The sequence below is a fragment of the Agrilus planipennis genome, unplaced genomic scaffold (assembly GCF_000699045.2).
Source record: "Agrilus planipennis isolate EAB-ADULT unplaced genomic scaffold, Apla_2.0 scaffold24, whole genome shotgun sequence".
NCBI lineage: Eukaryota > Metazoa > Arthropoda > Insecta > Coleoptera > Buprestidae > Agrilus > Agrilus planipennis.
The window spans coordinates 830393-853976 of record NW_020439076.1 but is presented as its reverse complement, the minus strand read 5'-3'; the positions used below and the strand labels follow the sequence as shown (position 1 = coordinate 853976).

Below are 23584 nucleotides of genomic sequence, written 5' to 3'. Positions count from 1 at the left end.
TTATCCTGACGTTGAAGTAATTACAATTCAAATGCCTGTGACTATTCTTGAATCTGTGCTAAAATGCAATTCAACAAATCCATTGCAGTATGAATCTCTTGAAAGCTTTTTATTGGTACATAGATTCGTCCTTAATACATCGTAATCTACTTAATCGTATTTTGTTTAGAAATTAAAATTCATTAAAGATGCATTAACTTAATACTTTTTCTTTACATTCCATTAAAATTTTTTAAATAGTCGTATTGGGATATCCTCCATGGACTACTCTATCTGGCGGCGCAACTTACAACTATGACGTGGTAAAAACGTCTGTAAATCGTACAGCGAATCGACAGGGTTAATCGTGAATTTTTTATTATAATAATAAAAAACCTTGAAGAAATTAATAAATAACTCATTATGGAGCATGTGAAGTAAAAAAGCAAATAAAAAATCTGATAACTACTTTTAGGTTAGAAACTTGTAAGAAAGTGATGTTGAGATAATACGTTTGCAACTTCACCTGAACTTTCTTTACATGAACAATGTGTTAATATAGTCACTTCACCTTTAAATCGACAATTTGTAAACAAAAAGCAGTAAAATTAACCTTATTTTAAGGTTTTGCTTCATGATTGCCATTAAACACACGTTCGCCTTCAAGAAAATTGCTTTTTCGATTATTTTTAACAGCCTAATCGTTATCGTTATATTGCATTCTAAACAATTCACAATTGCGCTGTATTTTTATAGGGACTACAGGAAGTTATACCATATCGTCGCCATGTTTTTTAAGCTCCGCCCATTTAAATGATTCTAGTTGCGTAAGAAATTTTTAGATTATGCTTGAGCATTAAAATCACGTGGACAAAGGTGTAATTTTTGTAACTAAATTTGTTTTAAAATTCTTCTTCTTTAAAGACTATTCTCTGGATTACCTTGCTTTATAAGTCTTACAAGTTTGTAATTCTGTTTGGAAAGATTAACGCAATCTGGAATACGGACTCCTGGTGAGAAGTTGATTAAAAAGTTTAAAACTAATTTGTCGGTAAGGTAGTATTGATATCTCCTTATATATCTCGTCATAAATCTGCTACCGTTGCCATTGCCGCGCTTACGGCACTTCTTAACTTTTAATTAAATTTATTATGCCGACATTTATTGCCAACTCTTACAACTCACTTTGTGAACATTATTGAAGAAACGTAAAAATTACATAACTGCCAAGAACTACACTTGTTCCTATTTAGTTGAATGTTCTCTTAATTTTTTCAATAATTTCAATCTTAGTATTTCGTTGATCACAAAAAAATGAAAATTACCTAAAGCAGTTTCTTGATCCTGTTATAAATGGATTAAGAGTAAATCTAAATAGACGAAATGTGAAGTAAAATATTGAACACAAAGGGCGCTATTCCCTATTTATGTATATTAACCTTACTCGAATGCAGAGTATTGTAATGTTCGTGGGTTTAACAAAATTTACTTCTAAGACTAATAACAGAAACTGTTTATTTACACTAATTATTAATATATCACTATTCATTGCGCTATTTATATCACTGCTATCACTGTCAATTTATTTTTCGATTCACTTCTGCAACGGTCAATTTATTTCTATCCTCTCTCGGCGATCGTCTCTTCCTTTAAATACTCTTCTGTTTCCTTTCGGGAACTTTCTCGAAACGTCCGGAAAAGTTTCTTTTTCTTTGAACTCTTTAACTGCTTTCCCAGAACGCAGGTATGACACACACATTTACAAATACGGCGCACATGAAGAAAGGCGCCCGCGGCTAGTCGGCGAATCGATAAGCCACTCACACACACACGTATGTCCGATTGCACACAAACACGCTCGTGCTCGCTGCAGTATTCTTCACCAATAATAGAACTGTCAAAACAAGTCAAAGTATAGAAAAATATCCTCAGGTAATTACTTGCGACTTCGCCTTCCTAAATTGACCCGATTTTATGCCAGGCTTCCCGTATTTACAATACGAGCTTTCCAGAAATTGTCTATGTAACATTGACATTTGTTTGTTGTTTTTTTATTCTGAAAAATAATTAAAAAATGGACATCGAAGTCATCGAATGTATTCAACTGCAAATGAAATGTTAATTGCCCTTTTTATCCGCACCTTTGTCTGGTAAAACAAAGGGTAATTATCTGTCAGTAATTACAGCGAACCTATCTTGAAAGCAGAAAAATGTTCGCCTTTAATTAGTTTCTAGAATGAAACGAAAATTGAACTCCGAATTGTACAAACAACGTCTGCTGGATGTCCAGGACAAAAACAAACGCCATCCGAGAAAGCAACCGCGTCTTTGTTCGTACTTTTCGATGCTGAAGTTTCATTTTTGTAAATAGAACCGCTGTCAGACGATAATGTTTCTGTTGTTTCCGCTGCACACTTTTTGCTACTACCTAATGCCGATGGAAGCAGTGGTTACAAAAAAAAAATGTTATCAGTACGTAATTTGGCCCAGAAGGCACATGTCTGTGTGAATTAAAAATATCCCAATAACAATGAGTCAATTAATTCTAAACCATTTTTTATTGTGTATTTAAAAACAGAGTTAATTAAATCAAATTAGATAGATATACTGAACTTTGATTCACAGTCATCAGATCATTACCAAAATCATAATCTAAAACTGATTGTACAGGATTGAAATCTTCGGATTTCCCGAAGGAATGCAGTTTGTTTTCCTCTGTCTCACTTTACTCCTGATTATGTATCTAATATTTCTCTAACTGGTCTTTCATGTTCCAATAGGTGTTCGACTGTCTTATCATCTGTTTTTTTGTTCATCCTGATACGACTTTAACTTCACACCGTTCATGTTTCGCACCCATACAAAGCCGTACTTCAAACACGGTTTTAATGATTATTTTTGAATTTCTAAATTAATCGTCTGCAAGCGCAAAAGTAACTTCTGGGATACCATTCTTTTCTGTATTAGATATAAGATTATTAGATTAAGATGAGATATAAGACTAATATTTTAAATTTAAAACCTCATATCAGTAGAAAGAGCTTTTAATTTTGCATCGAACACTATCAATTAATATGGGTTATTTCTTTGAAAAAAATTAATTATTCGTCTTATTGTCGAAAGTAGGTTTCAATATTTTCAGCTCTGAATAATATACAGATTTTGCCAATCGCAAAAAAGATACAGTAATTAGTGCTAAAACGAATTATTTAAACAGGTTTCTAGCTTTTACGGTTTAGATGTTATTTGGTCTCATTCAAACAGCTGAAATTTTGTTTGTTTTTTTTTCAAAAACAGTTGAATAACTTAAAAACTATAAGAGATAGATACAGGAAACTGCTAAAAATTAAACAAAGAAACAAACAATGCAAAAATATACAGGATATTCCATTTAAAATAACAAAGTTATTAGGTAGTGTCCTGAAGAAATGGAACACCCTGTATGACTTAAAAATATTTTATGTGTATTCTTCATATGAATCCAGACTACTTTTATAAAAACATTTTTTTATTAAAAGTATAATAACAGAGTTATGGATAAAACCGCTTCAGATGGAACGCCCTGTATACTTAGATATATACCTATTTATAATTTTAACGATTGAAATAACGTTTTGGTTTTCTGAAATGTGCTTTGCATTTCGGAAACTATACTTGGGCCGAAATGGATTACTTACAGTAGAAAATAGGATGGATGATAAATGGTTAGAGGAAAACAAGGGAGCTAACGGAATGGCCCTTTGAACCATTAACTCCCGAAAATGAACAGACGTGGTCGAAGCTCAGGACTTAGAGCTCGTTTAAACGCAAAAACATTTGCTTCTTCTTCTTCCTATTCTTATTTTTCTTAGTGAGTCTCTTTAGGAGCAAAAAGAAATTAGATCAAATGCCAACAATGTCCGACACCCTTAATGGTAGACTGGAAACAAAGGTCACAACTTTTTTTACCCGACCAACTATCAATTTAAGCTAGACGTCGCGTCGTCAGCGTCATGTTAAACATATAGACATTGTGTCTTGACACGAAACCATCAAGACGAATATTAGGAATCAACTATCTTTTTCAGACACCTTTATGTTTCATTGTCTTATACTTAGTTTGAATCGTCATCTAAAACATCTTATGAATGCACAATGAGAAATTCATCATCAAATTTAAATTGTACTTAAATTTTTAAAAGTTATTCACAGTCAAATCAGTCACAATTAAAATAAATATAATAAATTGATTTTAATTATTTTAAAAATTGATTTATTGATTTGAATAATTTTCTGATCTAAATGTAACAAATAAGTTGCAGGGCGATTATACAAGAAAAAGGAAAGTTCCAATGTCTTCTAATATAATTTATTAACTAAGTGTATGTAGCTTGAAATTACCATACAGGGTTTGTCCGGAAAGTAATAGGACTGATTTCCTTCCGCCGCGACTGTACTTAGGAGCGTGCGCGCATCGACTGGATTCCGTACAGGGCATTCCTAGCTAACAAACGAGCGGCTGGTGAGTTGTCTCCGAGCACCTGGAGAGTCAGAACAGGCTTTTTCGCGCGACGTGTTTCTGTGAGTGGTGCAAGCCGTAAACGCCAAGTTTTACGTCGAAGTGATCAAGAGACTCAAACGAAGGGTCAATCGGGTCCTACAAGAGATCGCAGCCGCCTGGAAGTTGCACCACGACAACGCCCCGGCTCGCAGCGCCTTTCTTGTGTACAGCTACCTGACTAAGGCCGGCATCCCAACGCTTCCGCAGCCGCCCTACAGCCCAGATGTGCCCCCCCCCCTTACTTTTTTTGTTTGCTCGCCTGAAAAGGCCGATGTAAGGCAAGCATTTTGAGACGACAGAAGGGATCCAAACAGCATGCACCGCGGCTCTTAAGGCTATTCCGGAGAATGCGTTCCGTGACGCCTTCAATGCTTGGAAACCGCGCTGGTAGCGCTTCATCGACGCAGAAGGAGCCTATTTTGAAAGTTTTTAAATAATTGTAACGATTGGCTCAATAAATTTTTTTAAATCGACTCAGTCCTATTACTTTCCTGACAAACCCTGTATATCTGCATTTAAATGAAAATATCCTGTATATCTACAAAGTACGTTCTTAATTGGGAAATGTTATAGCGGGTACATATGCCATACATCAACTTGCAAATCTCTAAAGTGTATGTTCGTTAAAGAAGACCGCGAACCATATGGTCGCACGGTTCATTTGACAGATGTGCACCACAAGAATACATGTATACGTATTTTCGTGAAAATTTCAGGCGAAAAATTTAGAGTTCTTGAAGACAAGCAAATTGCTACCACACTCCCGCGAAATACCTTATTGTACTTACTATATGTATAACCTTCTTTATATCCTAAAATCATAGTTAATCCTCCTGTTTAGTTACTTTTCGAACATATTCTTAATCAATCTTTAGGAAAATTCCTTGGAGATTGTCCCTAAGCCTGAGAATGAACAACACGTTTGTTGATTCCCCGTCAAAACTTTACCTTTCCATTTTAGTGGCCCTGAATATCCTTTCCATTCATTTTATGTAAATATTTCGAAGTATTCGTTGATAAAGGATTCAGAATTTGCCAACGTTATCCATCGCTGCCGCGGCTCTGTGTAGTTGATACTAAGGTCGGCTCGGCACGGCAGACATTTCAAATACCGTCTGTGTTGTAGTACACTCTCTCTCTCTCACATCGACCCCCTGGGGAAATTTGCAGAACGATGTTGCAGGGATATATAATGGCGTTCGATGTCGGGCTATAGGTGCATTTGTTCATCATTCGTTGTTGGAAGAGTTTGTGCCGCACACAGAAAAGCACCGCATCGGCGAGAGACGTACCTACCCCGCGAAAGTTCCTGTATTATTGCTCGTTTGTTTCCATCCTTATCCCCCGAACTACAGCTAAATTGTGATTTATGTTACTCGCGAGAACGAGTTTATACCTAGTCATACCTATCTACTAGGAATAAAGGACCGATGCGCCACAAAATATTCTCTTCGCAAACAACACGATTAAATAAACGAGTAGATACTAGAAAAGGCCACCTTTCAGCTTGACATTTTATATGGGACTGATAATTGCTACTCAAAAAAACATTCTAAAGCTGACTACAGTAATTCAACACATATGCAGTTTCATATCTAATAGCATTCAGATTCAAATGAACTACTAAAACAATATCAAGACCATAAAAAGTACTTTCAGACCTTTATGAACAAATACCGCTGGCGATCGATACGGCGACACTTTTACTAACACTGCCGAATGGCTGCAGCACTAGTCATAAATCATCTAACGAGACATAGTTGATAATAGGTTGTTTATGAATCTGATCATAACATCTAATTGACAATACCAAGACCATAAAAAGTACTTTCAGATCTTTATGCTGTAATGGACAAATGCCACAGGCGATCGATATGGCGACACTTACTAACGCAGCCGAATGGCAATAGCTTCAGTCATAAAGTACTTTCAGAACTTTATATTTTCATGAACAAATGCCGCAGACGATCGATACGGCGGCAGTTTTGCTACCGCTGCCGAAGAGCGACAGCTCTAGTCATAAATCATCCGTGAACACAGTTGATAATAGGCTGTTTATGAATCTGACTATAACATCTAATTGACAATACCAAGACCATAAAAAGTACTTTCAGAACTTTATATTGTCATGAACAAATGCCGCAGGCAATCGATACGACGGCAGTCGAAGGGCTGACTATAACATTTAATTGACAATACCAAGACCATAGAATTATTACAAAAAGCAAAACCTATCCCTAAATTCTAGGTGCTATTTATGTTACATTCTTGAAAGCGAAATAAATCAATAAATCTAGTTGATCTTTTCGACAAGTAAATATTAAGTGATTAGAGCAATTGTTCATTTTATTAACGTCTGTGGTGGATTTACTGTTACTTAAACGATAATTTATGTCTTCTCCTTCTATTTTTTTCCTAAAAATGTAACTCGACGTCTTTCATAGATTTCATTCGCCCTTTCAATTTCGAATGGCCGTTTACAGTCCTGCGTTCGATACCACATCAATTGCAACTTGAACGTAAAAGATAGCCAACCCTGCGAATGATTTATGAGACTTCTCCCCGTCTCCTTTCGGCCAATATTTTTTAAAAAATGTGTGTTAAAATACGACCAAAACCTTTTCGGAAACCGATCAATACGATTGAAACCCAATTTTCCACGAAATTCCACACAATGAATAAAAGTCACTTTCAATATACCAACCTATATTTCTTTGATAAATGCTCATTATATTTGAATTAGTAATAATTAGAACGAGAGTATTGAGAGAGTAGTTGCTAATTACGATGAAACGCTATTTTTATTGATGCTTTTATGGCGGTTGTAAATAAATTAATAATCCAATTTTCAGCTTTAATCGAAATATGAAAATAAATTGGCAGCCGTTTGTGGGAAATATGTCGAAAATATGTTTTTGTTTGCGAATCGTATATTTCAAACATAAAACATCCTAAAAATGTTAATTAGATTTACGAACCAAAAGAAAAAACATATAAATCTGCGCTAACGAAGACGGGCCAGCAGCAGCAATTTTTCGTCATTAATTTGAGGTTGTCTGTAGGGAGTAAAATTAATTCACTAATATATTGAATTAAAGCTACAAAAATCTCTTCAATACCTGTGTCTAGAAATTGCTGGGTTTTAGGTAATATAAAACAATACTGTACGAAAATAAATCAAAATAAAACAAAAATACTGATATGCAAGAGAAGAAAAAGCAGGGAAAAAACGAATATAAAGATAGGAGACGAAAAATTAGAAGAAGTGGCTGATTTTAGGTATCTAGGAAGTCAGATAAGTCAGGACGGAAGGAGTAGTAGAGATATAAAGCAGAAGATAACGCAGGGTCGTGTCGCCTTCAATAAAAAGACGTCACTTCTATGCCCGCGAAGGAATAATTTAGGAACTCGTAAAAGATTGTTAAAAGTGTATGTTTGGAGCTCGGCGCTCTACGGGTGCGAAACATGGACAGCAGGCGCGGCGGAAAGGTTAAAACGTTCGAAATGTGGTGCTACAGGCGAACGATGATGATACCGTGGATAGTGAAGGTTAAAAATTAAAAGGTTTGGAAATTGGAAAGAATAGGAGATCTAAGGACTCAATGGAAGTCAATAAAAAATAGGCGAGATGGGTTAGTAGGACACCTTGTCAGGCATGAAGGTCTAATCAAGAACATATTAAAGGCAGAAACAGGAGTTAGGAGGGGTAGACCTAGATTAGATTACTGTTCACAAACAGTTAAGTATGTGGGTTGTTCTAGTTTTAGGGAAATGCGAAGATTAGCTCAAGAAAAGAAAGAGTGGAGGTACGTGTCCAACCAGTCTTAGGACTGACGACCTTATGATGATGAGGTAATATCTACAAGTATAATTGAGAAAATTTTAGTCAGTCGATTTCTATAACAGTTTTCCTCCCTCTTTAGATACCTGCCATTAACATAACAAGTAAATGTGATAGGGCCTATAACGCCCGAGTTTTTTCTGTTCTTTTTCTCTAGGGCATTTTTCTTTGGTCCGTGACCGAGAAACAGCGGTTCAAACATTTGTTCGAATGCCGATAAAAAAGGAAAGTAATCTTCGAACGTCTTAGAACGAGTACTCCATCTGAAAGCAATATCAGTTGAGAAATCGCGACTCTTAAAGAACTTCTATATTTCATTTCAGGTCCTGACCGGAAACAGCAACACGTATCTGGTGGTGCGGCAACGACTCGAACTACCCTTTGTGGCCAGCAAGGTTCGATTCATCCCTTACAGCGAGCATCCCCGAACCGTCTGCATGAGGGTCGAACTATATGGCTGTTCTTGGGAGCGTAAGTATTAATGGTTCCTTTTTCTATTCTCCATCACCTCTATTTCCTCTTTTTATTCGACGTTATAAAAAGAACCACTTTTCCTCGAAATAACACACAAAATGAATCATACACAACATTACCGATCGATCCATAACCACTAGAAGGGAAATTTGATAATCGTATCAAAAGGAAAGCTTGACATCACTATTGCAATATTTTTCAATCTAATTATAAATAATCAAACAGTGAAACGATAAACAATTATTGTAGTAATTTCAATATATTACAGAGAATTAGTTTTTACGACTACAGATAACCTAAAAATAATGAGCTTAGTTGTTTTCTCATTAATTTTGGGGGTTATCTGTAGTGACAAAAATTAATTCAAAAAATTAATTCAGTTTAATAAACAGGGAAATTACTATTAACTATAAAGTGGCTTATTTGCGAGTAACTAATGCCTGAAGTGATAAATGCAAGATTTTCGAAAATAGAACATTATGTGATAATTGAATTTAGACTATTTGAATTTAGACCATTCTAGACTTGGTCCAAACAGTAAAAATAATCGTAAAACGTAATCGCGCAGAATAATTTCCAGTTAATACAAAAACCTTGATGTTTAATGCTTCAACCAACAAACGTTTATTCTTTCTCAAATCGAATATAATTTGTGATTCAGTTATCGAACGTTTTATTTTTAAAGATCCTTACATGATTTTAAAAACATTCTCCGCGTTCACTTCTAAAAGGTTGTAAAGCCTACTTTGGTTTCGTTATTAAACTTACAAAATGTTATCGATGAATGAAATTGATTTAATCGGAATTCATATCCGTAGTGTTTCGAAAAAGTTACATGCGAGATTTACACTACAGCCACATGAGAAATATCAAGTTTACGTTCGACATGGAGTACGAATACATACGCATAGATGTGTCACGAAAATTTGGAATTTAACTAAATACTCTCCATGTACAACCACGACCGTACTAGGGCCCATAGATACGGGATAATCAGATAAACCAAATTAACACACTTAGCTTAGTTTCATCTTATTAATTTTATATTATTTTTTGTCTACAAGTGTTTAATCCTTTCTCTATTTTCTCATGAGTTGAATACCAAAAAGAACTTAACTATAGAACCTATAGGGTCAATTGAAAAGTCCCCGGCCTAACACATAGATGGCGGCACCAGAACTAAATCCATATGATTTTCAGTTAGTCCTAACCTTCAAAAGACGCGTCTATAAATTTGACGGCTGTCGGATCATTAGTTTGTAAATTATAGCATTTTTAGTGAAGCAACTTTTGTTATTGTGAAAAAAATGGATAAAAAGGAATTTCGCGTGTTGATAAAATATTGCTTTTTGAAGGGAAAAAATACAGTTGAAGCAAAAACTTGGCTTGATAACGAATTTCCGGACACTGCCCCAGGAAAATCAACCATCAAGGATTGGTATGCTAAGTTTAGACGTGGTGAAATGAGCACCGAAGACGGTGAACGCAGTGGACGCCCAAAAGAGGCTGTTACGGACGAAAACATTAAAAAAATCCACAAAATGATTTTGAATGACCGTAAATTGAAATTGAATGAAATAGCAGACACTCTACAGATATCAACGGAACGTATACATCACATCATTCACGAATATTTGGGTATGAGAAAGCTCTGTGCAAAGTGGGTGCCGCGCGAGCTCACTTTTGACCAAAAACAACGACGAGTTGATGATTCAGAGCAGTGTTTGAAGATGATCACGCGTAATAAACCCGAGTTTTTGCGTCGATATGTGACAATGGATGAAACATGGCTCCATCATTTCACTCCGAAGTCCAATCGACAGTCATCGGAGTGGACTGCACACGATGAACCCGCTCCAAAGCGTGCAAAAACGCAACAGTCGGCTGGCAAGGTTATGGCGTCTGTATTTTGGGATGCGCGTGGAATAATTTTCATTGACTACCTTGAAAAAGGAAGGACCATCAACAGCGACTATTACATAGCGTTATTGGACCGTTTGAAGGACGAAATCGCCGAGAAACGACCGCATTTGCAGAAAAAGAAAGTCCTGCTTCACCAAGACAATGCACCGTCTCACAAGTCAGTGAAAACGATGGCAAAAATTCATGAATTGGGCTTCGAATTGCTTCCGCATCCACCGTATTCTCCAGATCTGGCCCCCAGCGACTACTTCCTGTTCTCAGATCTCAAAAGAATGCTCGTTGGGAAAAAATTTTCGTCGAATGAAGAGGTGATCGCCGAAACTGAGGCCTATTTTGAAGCAAAGGACAAATCGTACTACAAAAATGGTATCGAAAAGTTGGAGGATCGCTATAATCAGTGTATCACCCTTGAAGGGAATTATGTTGAATAAAAAAAACGAATTTTGCAAAAAAAATGTGTTTTACTATTTTAGGCCGGGGACTTTTCAATTGACCTGTTACAACACTTAACCATCCCCATATTGTCACCTCCAATATCTCCATAGCCAAAAGCCATTGATTTAAATGGTTCTATTCGATAGTAAAGGTAACTGCTGTAGACTGTAGGTGTAGGAAATACATACGTAGACGTTTCTCTACCGGGAAATGTAAATGCGTTTTGCAAACATACATAGATATGTACATACACCTATATATTAACTGTCTTCCTTCAGAACAGTATATAATATAACGTTCTATGCTATATATTTCCATTATCACCCACCCCATTTGGACTATATGGCGTAGAAGAGGTAATAAACATTCAACAGTTGATCTGGCAACAATGTTTCACTTTTGGCGTTATCAAAAGTTAAAGGTATGTTTAAACTGTCGTGAGTGACAGACCATGGTGGAGGGTTAAGACGAAGGTTTCAGAAGCAATTTGGATTAAGCATTTCCCTCTATGCTCGGTGATGGCGAAGGAACATTTAGAAATTCCTTCGAAATACATTTTGACATTCAAAGCTATTGCTTTAGACGGCGTAAAATTAATCTGACTCTTCTTCTAAATGGCATACCTGAAATATTTGAAAAGGCAATCGAAATACAGATTGTACAGAGTATTTTATAAATTAACTTACTATCTGTGTGTATTAAACACTATTTGAGTAGCCAGCGCATGTCTGGTTCACTTGATAAGTGTCGCAAAGAATTGGTAACGAGATCGTCTCAAAAAGTAACATCAAAATTTATTAAATGTAAAAATAGACTTTCCTCAATAATTACACATTTTCCGTTGATGACTAGAAAATTTTTGAAGTGAAATTTCTTTGCCGACGGTAGAAAGGAAATTTACTATGGTATAAAACCGAAAAGTGTAACGTGACGCGTCACGCGTCACGCGCAAAGTGTGCCTCCTGGTGGATATGTCCAAATGGTGCCATTTTAAGAATCTTGAGAAGCTAACCGATAATCCGAAAAATGCCATTTCGACAAATTGTTAGCAGGTCGCGCCTACGGTATACTGTACCTATATGTATTTCATATACGTTTTTATTTGTTTTGATTTGTAATTCCTCGCTGCAGTTTTCTATGGCGCAAGCGTAAAAGTTTTAATAGAACTAACCCAATATTCCGCATTCGTCTGATCTAAATAAAGTTGTATTTTTATGGTGTTTAGTAATTGTAAATAATCGATATTCAAAAGTTAAGGTACCAGATTTTTATTTGTAATCACAAGAAATCGTTTATAGGGGGTGGAGTAGTTGGTGGAGGGAGGGGTTTGGATCGTCACTCAGAATTCATGCATTCAACAATTAATATATTATCATCATCATCATTTATTTCCTCATAGGCAAAGAAGTACTGGATGTAACAAAAATCGCAGAGAAAAACCCTACAAGATTTTTTCAAAATTATTTGCCTTGAGTTTTTAATAAAAAGTACAATACAAATGGTTACACATACATTAGCTTATTCTAGCTGACAACATTCCTTCTGCGAATGATGTTCCTGTATTTCTAACTTGGCTACAACCTCTACATTTCAGTTTGTTGACTCAAGATTATTGTTCTGTTGTTTTTTTATTTTTGTAAAAGCATCAAACATTTTCTATATTCTTTTGAATTGTCTTTGGAGCACTTCTCTATCTTCAAATTTGCGTAAAAAGTGTCTGCATTCGTTAAAAAAAGAGAAACAGAGCAAGTGGCATTCTAAAAAGCCGGAAAATTAGAATAAGTAAACCTCCAAGATAGATATTCATATCAAAAGATTCTTTCTCCCGCTCTAATAGTTTCTGTTGGTGAAATACGCGCGTCCTTTTCATAAATGAGTGGCCTAACAAAAGAAATTACGGACAAAAAAAAAGGAATAACAAAGCCAGTCGTTCTACAATGTACATTGTGCAATAGTATCTCCGATTGGCTTACTACCGTTAGTGCGATGACAGTGTACTTTTTAAAAGACACTTGCGGTCTATTGAAATTGAAAATGTTGGCAAGGCAGCAAAAAACATAGGACAAAATTTGCAATTTGTCTTAAAACAACCACCACATCAAGCATTTATTGTGATTCAAAATACAGAAAACGTCGGTTTCTCGCGTTTTACAAGCGAGCCTTTTAATCAACCCGCTGAAATTTCGGTGCTTTGTATTTATACTATACATATAATACTTAGTAATATATTTCTTTTAAACAAAGACAAATGGCTGGAGAATTTTTTCAAAAAAGGTTTTTCATTTCACCCTCGTCGGTATAGGTAATAGATAGGTACAAAAAGAAAACCCTTATCATGTCGTTCCAGCGAAGAAGAAACGATTTTCAAGCAAAATACCCCAAGGATATTTTCACATCCGAAAAATAAATAAAAGATAATAGAAAAATGGACATTTAACACTCTTGCAAACACACACACATTCACCTCCTCGAATCAGGTATTAACTATAAGCAGGTTTTCCTGCCGTCTTTGAATTTTCAGGACGTGATGGTACGTTATCGCCAACCTTCGGGCGACAGATAGACAGGATGTCGGGATTTACCCTTGTCGGGGATAGGGAAAATGCGAATATGATACCCAAATCAGATTATCGAAAATCAACAAAACTTTGTAACAAGCTAAATTTGATGTAGATACACACGTGTCTATATTGAGTTGATAATACTGACCTTAAAAATTTTATCGCATAGATTCTCATCACCGTAGGAGTCGTCAGACTGGTTGGACAAACAGTTCCACTTTTTCCTATCATTTTCTTAAAACTAGAACATCTCACGTCCTTAAGGATTTGTGAACAGTAGTCTAATATATATTTGCTCCTATTAACTGTCTAACTAACTTCATGTCTGAGAAGGTGTCATACCAACCTATCTCGCCTACTTATTGATTTCCATGGCACCCTATGTTCTCCTACTCATTCTGATACCTTCTCACTTTTAACCTTCTCTATCCTCGGTATCCTCAACATTCGCCAGTAGCACCACATTTCGAACGCTTCTATCCTTATGTTACGGAGCGTGGCTCACTTGGCGAAAGGAAACTAAAAACTTATGTATCTTCCGCCGGTGTACTGCTGTACCACATAGATTATTCGGTAATAACATTCGAAGAACCAGCGTATGTCCGATTAATAAGATGCGTATTACTTAATACATTTATTAATCCTATTGGGATCCGTCAAATGGGCATACACCATCTGGTGGCAAAATTTATAACTCGAATGAGGGAAAAATTTACATAGGAACTGTGCACGCAAATTGTAAAATTGTTTATTAAAATAATAAAACACGTTAAAAAAGTAAAAATTTTTTTGATGATGGAGTCGACGAAGTTTTCTTCTAAAGTTAAATCAAATAAAAAGTTAATATGTTCAGTGAAAAGCTGCAATAGCACTTCAGACATAGATCTTCACTCTTCACCTACATTAACTACTTTCCAATAAAAACTAACCGTTTTATATATGTAAAAAATATATTCGGAAAATTAGAGAAAAAAGTAAACTAATAGAAGCTTGGATGAAAGCAGTAGGTATCAAAGAAGTGAATTCCGGAATAAAAATTTGTTCACGTCATTTTAATGCACATGATTATATTTCAGCAAGTATTTACCATCAGCCATAACCTTAATATTTAAAACTAGAATCATACTAAAATTATAAAGTGAGAAATTATTTATTCCTGTGTAATTGATTTAACACAATTCTAATGATACGATATAAGTATTTTGAGGTTAAGAACCTACCTGCTGCAATACAACAAATTAATAATAATTGCAACGTTCTCTTAAATCGGCTTTGCACGTGCAAGTCATTGATATGATATTGCATAAATCACCCAGAATCACCTCACCAATTATATAACGTAAATCACTTTTTAAATCCGAAGTTTGTAAAAAGTAGGCAGTAAACTTGACTGAATTTGAAGGCTAGCTTCTTAGGCATTAAAAACACGCTCACCTTCAACGAAATTTCCTTTCCGAGGCTTTGTGTCAGCCAATCAATTTTATCGTAATTTAAAAACTTAGAAATTGCACGGTACACTATAGGAGCTACGATAAATTTTCCCTTTAATCTAAGTTAAATTTACGATTACAAAAAATGAATTGAATTGAAACGATTGTTTTGTGTGATGATGTGCTATTACTGATTTGAAATCTAAACTGTTCTGTCTTTTTTGTATCTGAAAACTATTTCTCCCACTATCACTTCTGTTTATGGAATTTTCCCTGGTCACTACCCCCAACGACCTTGGTCACGTACACCAAAAGATTCGTAGTTAGGTAGCACACAATGGTGTTATAATTTAGGGAAAAACCAAATTATAAGAATACAACGCAGATGCACTGCAAATGTACTGAAGGCGACATTTAGAATAATTCGAAGAAGTCCGCAGGTATAAAGTCTTAACACCTTATGTTTCCGTCGTGTTCATCGTCCTCGCACCAACACTAAGCCGTGCTGGCACCTTTAACAATTTTTTTCGAATTTGTAAATTAACCGTACTATTAACATTATTGAATCAAAATAAATAAAATACTGAAAGAGACAATTTTTACTAATGGTACGCCCAAGATTCCCTTCTGGGTTGCCCATTTTTCCTAACTAGGTAATATTGTTTTTTTTTTTTTTNAACAATTTTTTTCGAATTTGTAAATTAACCGTACTATTAACATTATTGAATCAAAATAAATAAAATACTGAAAGAGACAATTTTTACTAATGGTACGCCCAAGATTCCCTTCTGGGTTGCCCATTTTTCCTAACTAGGTAATATTGTTTTTTTTTTTGTTCAACAGAAAGTCTCTCAACAAAAAATAAAAAATTTTGAGTGACAAAACTTAAATTAGAAGAATATCAATTTTGTAAAATGAGTATGCGATTTCCGAATTTTTTTTTGATATCGGGACATACCTAATCCATAATCAAATTGTTTTTATCTGGAAAATAACCTACAATTAAAGAAAATCGTTGGATATTGACAGTCCTTTGCTCTATTTTTATCCTTTCATTGAGTTTATAAAGCAGCCAACTTCCCCATTTAATTAATCCTTGTGATTCCAATTACTACGTTACCGAATAAATTCTCGGTGTTTTCTAAAGGGACAATGAAGAAAAGAAAGGTAATTACCGATACGACGTAAGTGTTTTCTTAATTAAAGAAAACTGTCCTGTATTAGGTACAGACACTAGCGACGAGTTAAGAACCGAACGTAGGGATATTTTATTGCTTGCAGTCATCAGTCACCTTTTGATAAACACTACGTGATATCGGAAAATTCGCACAAATATCTTCATTCGTCGATTACGTAAAGAGAAGGGAGACTAAAGGTAAGAAGATGTAGGGTAAAAAGGGTAGTAAAATATGAGGAAAGGTTGGGGTGGCTGGAAAAAGGAAATATGGAAGAAGAAGAAGATAATGGAAATAGGGGAAAAGTAATATGATAAGGAAAGGTAGGGAGCGTTAAAGATTTTAAAAATAAAGCAGGATTAGGTGAAGGATAGATGCAAAGAAGTAGTGAGAGGGGACTTGGAAAAAAAAGAGACTTTGACATTTTTAATAGCGGTTAATATCAAATATTAATGTNTGAGGAAAAATTTGTTGCTGTTGTCTCACCCTCGCCGGGAATCGAACTCGGGACTTTTAGCTTTACACACCAACGTTCTGACCACTATGTTACGAGAGATGTTATATTTATAATATAGTTTGTAATTATTTGTATGATCTATAAGTTTATAATGGATTAAATACTTTGACACTTAATAGTGGTTAATACATCAAGGTGAAAATTTATTGTCAATTTTTACCTTTTATAAATTACCTCCAGTTAATGAGGAAAAATGTGTTGCTGTTGTCACACCTTCGCCGGGAATCGAACCCGGAACGTTTGGCTTAGTGGTCAGAACATTGGTACTTAAAGCTACAGGTCCCGGGTTTGATTCCTGGCGAGGGTGTGACAACAAATTTTTCCTCATTGACTTGAGGAAACTGATAGTGAATTAAAAAAAAAAAATTGAAAATATAAAAAGGGAGGTTTAGATATACAGTGAGTGTAACAGAAATAATATGGAGCGACTGGTAGGGAGACGGGGTGCCAGGATATTTAGAAAGAGGGATGGAAATAATAAAATATGATTTAGAATAGGAAATGAGAATAGAGAATGCAGTTATTGGAATAAAGAAGATGTAGGATATGTGAAAGGAAGGAAGAGTGTTTGAAGCATGTGCTAGGAGGATGTCAGAATGGTGAAACCTGGAAAGAATGCTAAAGGTTAGTAAAGGAGAATAGGGATGGACTGACTCATCTAAAGGATAGATTAGGGAATTGGGGAGGCAGAGTAAAGGGTAGTGCAGGGAATCATATATGGAAAAAAGAGTAGAATAGAGTGGTAGGTTAAGAAGATGTGAAAATGCCTGAGAAAAAAATAGCATAGTCAGCAATAAATTATTTGTGAGAATGGACGTGTCTTTCTTCTTATTTCCATTTGGAAATGAAGTCATTTGCTGCATTTTGAACACGCCCTTGTTAAGTTAGGAAATGCTTCATGAGTAGTACAAGAAAAAAGAGAAACCGAATACCGATAACAGCCAAATTTGGAATTTGCTTTGCTTTTCTAAATTCCTGGGAATGTTGAACTTTCTTTATTAATACCTGTTGCAATTCCTATCTGACATCTCTTTACAATATTCCCTACAAAGTCTATCGTGAGTAAAGGTAGGCGTTCTGTTAGCAACCGCTTTAGTCTAGTTCGTAAGTTGAAAGAAGAAAGTGAATATGACAGTTTTATTGGAGACTATACCAATTTTGAGCGCCCCAACTATACCTACGCTTTGTGAGGATGAGGATTTACGATACTTTTCAGATAAGCAGGAGATATTTTCAGATAGACGTGTGTGACAAGATTTAGTGACCCTTTGCTTAAGGGGAGGGGCTAACTTGTCATGTTATGTTACAACCCACATTCTAAAGTTTTTAAAAAAATATTTTCTTCCGCAAAAAATTATTATATTCTTAACACATAATCAATTCTCATACAAGTTCAGTTTGGATCCGCGGTAAGGGGCTGTAGCTTCACGCATCTATTGCCATAATGATTTCTATAATTCCATAACTAAGTTTCCATAGTGTAACATCACACAGTTATGCTTATTTAGAAGTGAATACTTACTTATTGAAAATTTAAAAAAATACTTTTTGGTTTCAAGCCTAAAAAAAGGTTGTGTGATGGTGGAATATGTTAGACCAAACGTTACTTGGGGAAGGAGAGTCAAAAAATAATGAAGTTTACGTTAAGTAATTTATAATCGACAATCTCAAAGTGCGTACTCGGAGGCACGCTATTTAATCTTTGCTTTAAAGTAAGCTAATGGCCATTATAAAAGTTTCATCTACCGGAAAATACAGCGAAGTTGTTTGAAAGAACCGATATAATCCAAAAACAAACAACGTTCGATGTATTATATATAGATATGTATATGTATACGTATCTGTTTTCTCTGTGTTGTCCCCGACCGCTTGTCGTCCTGTCGCCAACGGAAGATACGCTGTAGATGACGTTTCGATCCTTTTGAAATCACTCACTTGGAAAACTGGTGGTTATGCTCGCTGGAGTAACATTGACGATTATCAGAAATAGCGGACGAAGAAAAGACGGAAATTTTTGTTTACTGCGCTCGTCGTTTTCCTCTATTGATCGAAAATTTCTTTCTAACATAATTCTTATCTGGCAAAGGTTCGGACACTACAGCATTTAAATACGTACATTGAATATTTATGCTGTTTTTAAAAATTCTCACATCCTTCTCTTTAAGATTAATGATTCTGTTATTAATATGTACCTGTTTAACTAGCCCTTCGTGTCGGGGATATTGTCTTATCAATCTATTTCTTATTTCTTATTGACCCCTCGATAAAAAAGGTTTGGGTCCAATGATATTTAAGTGAATTTCATTATATACAAATATTTCCAAATTTTTGATGTTATTATGTATAGCATAAATAGGTATGTCTGCCCAGATCCAATAATATCTATATAGTCTCTCAAATTCTCTGAAAGCGAGACTCGAGTCTCCGTCTCTCATCGAGTCTCTCTGGTGTCGCTGAGAGAGACTGTCGAGAGACTGTCAAAGAAACTGTTTAGCGTCTCTGAACGAGAGACTCGAGTCGCTCATAGAGAGATCCTCATTTCGTATCCAGTCTCTGAACGAGAGACTCGAATCTCTCAATAAGTGGTGTCTCGATAGACATGGTTAAAATTTTCTAAGTTCAACATATTTCAGAGATCCCAGTCTTTCTACGAGAGACTCGAGTCTCTCAATTTTTCAGTTTTATTCATTTAGTCTCTCTGTGAGAGACTCGAATCTCTGAATTAACAATTTTATCGTTCCATAAAAGAGATCTATAAAAACACCTAAGCAATAACTGAGAGACTGTGTGTCTAAGGTTGGATCCAAACGTTTTCTATCGGGTCTCATAGCGCCATCTGTTTTTCTTATTTCTAACCTGTTCTGTTCACGGTATTTTTATCATCCTCCTATAACACCGCATTTCGAACGCTTTTAACATTTATTTTCCGTTGTACCCATTGCCCACGCTTTACACCCATATAAAGAAATAAGTTCCAAACGTATACCTATATAATCCTTTTCGAATTTTATAATTATCCGAGCTCGAGCACAAGAGTGACTTTTTTTATTAAAACCAAACCAACTCTGTGCTATCATTTGTTTTTTAGCTGATTGTTAGCTTCATTAGGTTCTTTTGCTAGTTCAGTGGTGAATCTCACAATCAACAGCAAGATTTGTGATTTGAGTACATAATTTAATATGGGATGATATAAAGAGAAATTCGTAATATTGTTGTACGAAATGTATGAAATGTTTTAATTTCAAAATTATTTAATCTTATTAACCGTCTACACATTAAATAGAGGAAATTAGTTTCAAGATGAATTTGCGTCTAAAATTAATGCCGAAACGTCTGTCTCTAACTAAATAATGTATTCGTCTGTTTTATATTCTGTTTATATTTCCACTTCTTGGGGAACTGGCAGACTGTTACTAATTCTTACTGACTGTTTTCGTTTCTTATTTTTGAATTTTCTTGCTTGGAAATTTAATTGGAAAAGGCACCGACGACGTCAAATACACACGAAACTTGAAGATGGCCTCATTTGCTTCTGCTAACATCAAAAACTTCAATTAAATCGTTTCACCTTTCGCAAATTTCGATCTCAAAAAAGAACCTAATACTTCTACTCTAATTATAAGAAATGTTTTTCAACTTTCAAGTTGTATTTGTACTTGTTTGTAGTTTTTGTAAGAACTTTCTTTAAAACTTACTTTTATTTTCAAATTTTAGTAAAAATTACTTCGAAACTAAATGATTATTATGCTTTGTATACATATATATTTTAATTGTGAGCCCAGTTTCATTAAGATTTGAGATTTTAGATCCGTCCTGTTGGGTGGGTGTTAATGTAAGAAGATAACAGGCAGGGTGAAGGGTGGAATTTAAACTTTGACTAGATTATTAGACTAATTTTGATGAATTAAGCTACATTAGTACTCTGGGAAAATGTCTACGTGACATGGGGCTTTCAACTAATTAAATGAGGTGAGCAATGGAAAATTTTGGCAAATGAAGGGGAGTAGGTAATTTAATGCTTTCACAAAGGGGGAAGTTTTCGCCAGAAGTTTTGCAAATTATGGGGTATAATTTGTACATGTAAACGAACATTGTCCTCTTGTAAATACTCAGCAAGAAATTCGCAGTTATTGTAAAAATAATGATAGTAAAAAGATAGCAACAGTTTTTCCTAATTAATTTACGTTAATGTTTAATCATATTATTAGATATTAACCTCTATAAGTTTCAAGAGTAATTTCTTGAAAGTATTTTATATACTTTAATTGAGATATACAAATTTGTTTCGACGATTCGATAACCTAGTTTTAGGTGTGTTTCGAAGTTCTTGCTGCTGTCCCCTCTCGTAGCTTAGTGGTCAGATCATTGGTACGTAAACCCGAAGGTCTCGTGTTCAATGCTCGGCGAGGGTCTAACAGCAACAACAATTTTTTCTCATTAGTTTGAGATAATCGGCAGAGAGTTAATATTTAATTAAATTATTGGATGTTAACCTACATTAAGTAAAGAGAAAAAGAAAAAAATTTCATGAAAGTATTTCATATACTTATATTGAGATACTACAAATTAGTTTCAACAATTCGATAACCTAGTTTTAGGTGTGTTTCGACGTTCTTGCTGCTGTCACCTCTCGTAGCTTAGTGGTCAGAACATTGGTACGTAAAGCCGAAGGTCTCGTGTTCGATGCTCGGCGAGGATCTGACAGCAACAACAATTTTTTCTCATTAGTTTGAGATAATCGGCAGAGTTAATATTTAATTAAATTATTGGATGTTAACCTTCATTAAGCAAAAAGAAAAAAAAAATCTTGAAAGTATTTCATCTTAAGTAATATTATAAATGCGAATGTGAGTATTTGTTTGTCGGCTTTTCGTGCCTTGACTACTCAACTGATCATCATGAAATTTTGTAGACACATTGTTAGGGGTACACAAAAGAACATAGGGTACCTTTTGTCCAAAAAAAAAATACTGTTCCCGACGGATGGGAAAATTAGTTTTGCGTGGTCGATTTCAAGCCTTAATCACTCGATCTATCATCATGAAATTTTGTAGGTACGTTGTCAGGGGTACAGAAAAGGACATCGGATACCTTTTATCTAGAAGAATATACAATATCTACTTATATTTAAAACAATATAGACATATTCAACTTTAATATCTTGAAAGCATTTAGAGATGATTGTTTATAAATATTGAACATTACTTATTAGAAATAAAAGTCTGTATGTAAGTCTGAGTTCTAATTTCCTGTATCACCTCTAATGTAACGTAAATTTTGGCCTCCCTGTATATTTAGTAAGATTAGATTTAGTTATAATTAAGTATTAACATTAAATTCCTGTAACGTGTAGAGGTAGGATTCCATCAATTCTTTTATGAATGGAGCTAAGCAGCAAGATTCAGTAGATTTATACCTACAATTCGTAAATCTCTATCAAAGAACGAAATATCAAGTGATTCATGTTTATGGTAAATCAAATCTGCTTCACATACAGCAGTAGAACAGACTTTTTGATCGGCTTGCGCTTTGATCGCCTATAATCAAATCGTTCCGATACAAGATTGCACTTAATTATTGTATGTTGTAGAGAAACAAATGCAATAAGAGGGAGAATTGCCTCTATATTTTGTATATCTATCCAGAAATTTATATTGCATCTGCATTCCTCTAATCTCATGTAGCAAAGTTTGTTTCATGCGTTTAGTGACCCGATGGGAGGTAAAACGGACTACGGTAAACATCAAAAGGTTTTCTGGTCATATAAACTCACCGGCCTGCTGCTACTGTATAAACTTCTTCGTTCAGGATAGAACAAAGAGAGAGTTTGAAACAAAACCGTAATAAAATCAAGCTCATCTACATTTGCCTCACATAACAGTTAGCAATTCAAATGAGTGAATGCTGCTGGACGGTGAGCGTCGCGCCGGTTTCCAATTCTACTCTCGGTTAAATAATGTGTTTCTGTGACAGTGGTTATAGAGACACAAGTACATACTACGTCAAATTGTACACAATTTCTGAAAGCATAGCATGATTCAAAACATTATTTTTAATAACATACCTAATACAAAATTTACAGAGTTACTAAAGTTGGATGATCCTACTGCAGATGTGATTTATTTAAAGTAGTTCTATTTGCATTTGGATGATTTTTAACTTATTCCCTAGCTTTTTTACCTAGATATCCTTATATTTCCCCGATGATTCATGTGGTGAAATAAAGTATTTAAACAAATATAAATACAGACTTTATACCCGTTCTTACCGGATGTTCCACGATACCACACAGTTTACTGTTTGTGAAATTACTGGCAGCAAAGCTGCCTATTTTGTGAGCTCAACAAACTGCTGCCTAATCCTTGAAATAGATATCAAAACCAGACAATATTATAATCTATTCTAATCTCTCTCCACAGTAATTTTGAAGGTCTTGGAGTAGATTTAATTCGGTCAATTTCATGAATAATTAGGCAGTCATCAACTGAGTTCAACAAATTGACACTTTTGTTGCATAGTTTGTGAAATCAGCAGTTTCCTAAATTATATGTTACTATGGATGTGCAAAATGGTTTTTTTAAAAGTATTTAAATATAAAGTGTAAATACTTTATTGATTTGCTATTTCAAATGTAAAACACAAAATAGATTTTCCTTTTGTATTTTAAATGCTAAATGCAAAATACGTATTTTCAAAATGTTTTCTTCAA

The 23584-nt window shown here is 34.9% G+C and overlaps 1 protein-coding gene across 1 annotated transcript in view; it reads left to right on the top strand.

Annotated features, from left to right (window-relative positions):
* Positions 1-23584, top strand: part of LOC108741434 (discoidin domain-containing receptor 2-like) — a 388424-nt gene that overhangs the window by 257382 nt on the left and 107458 nt on the right. The window contains exon 6 of the mRNA XM_025977248.1: positions 8684-8831. Within this exon, the coding sequence (XP_025833033.1) occupies positions 8684-8831 (148 nt within the window). The remainder of the gene's footprint in view (positions 1-8683; positions 8832-23584) is intronic.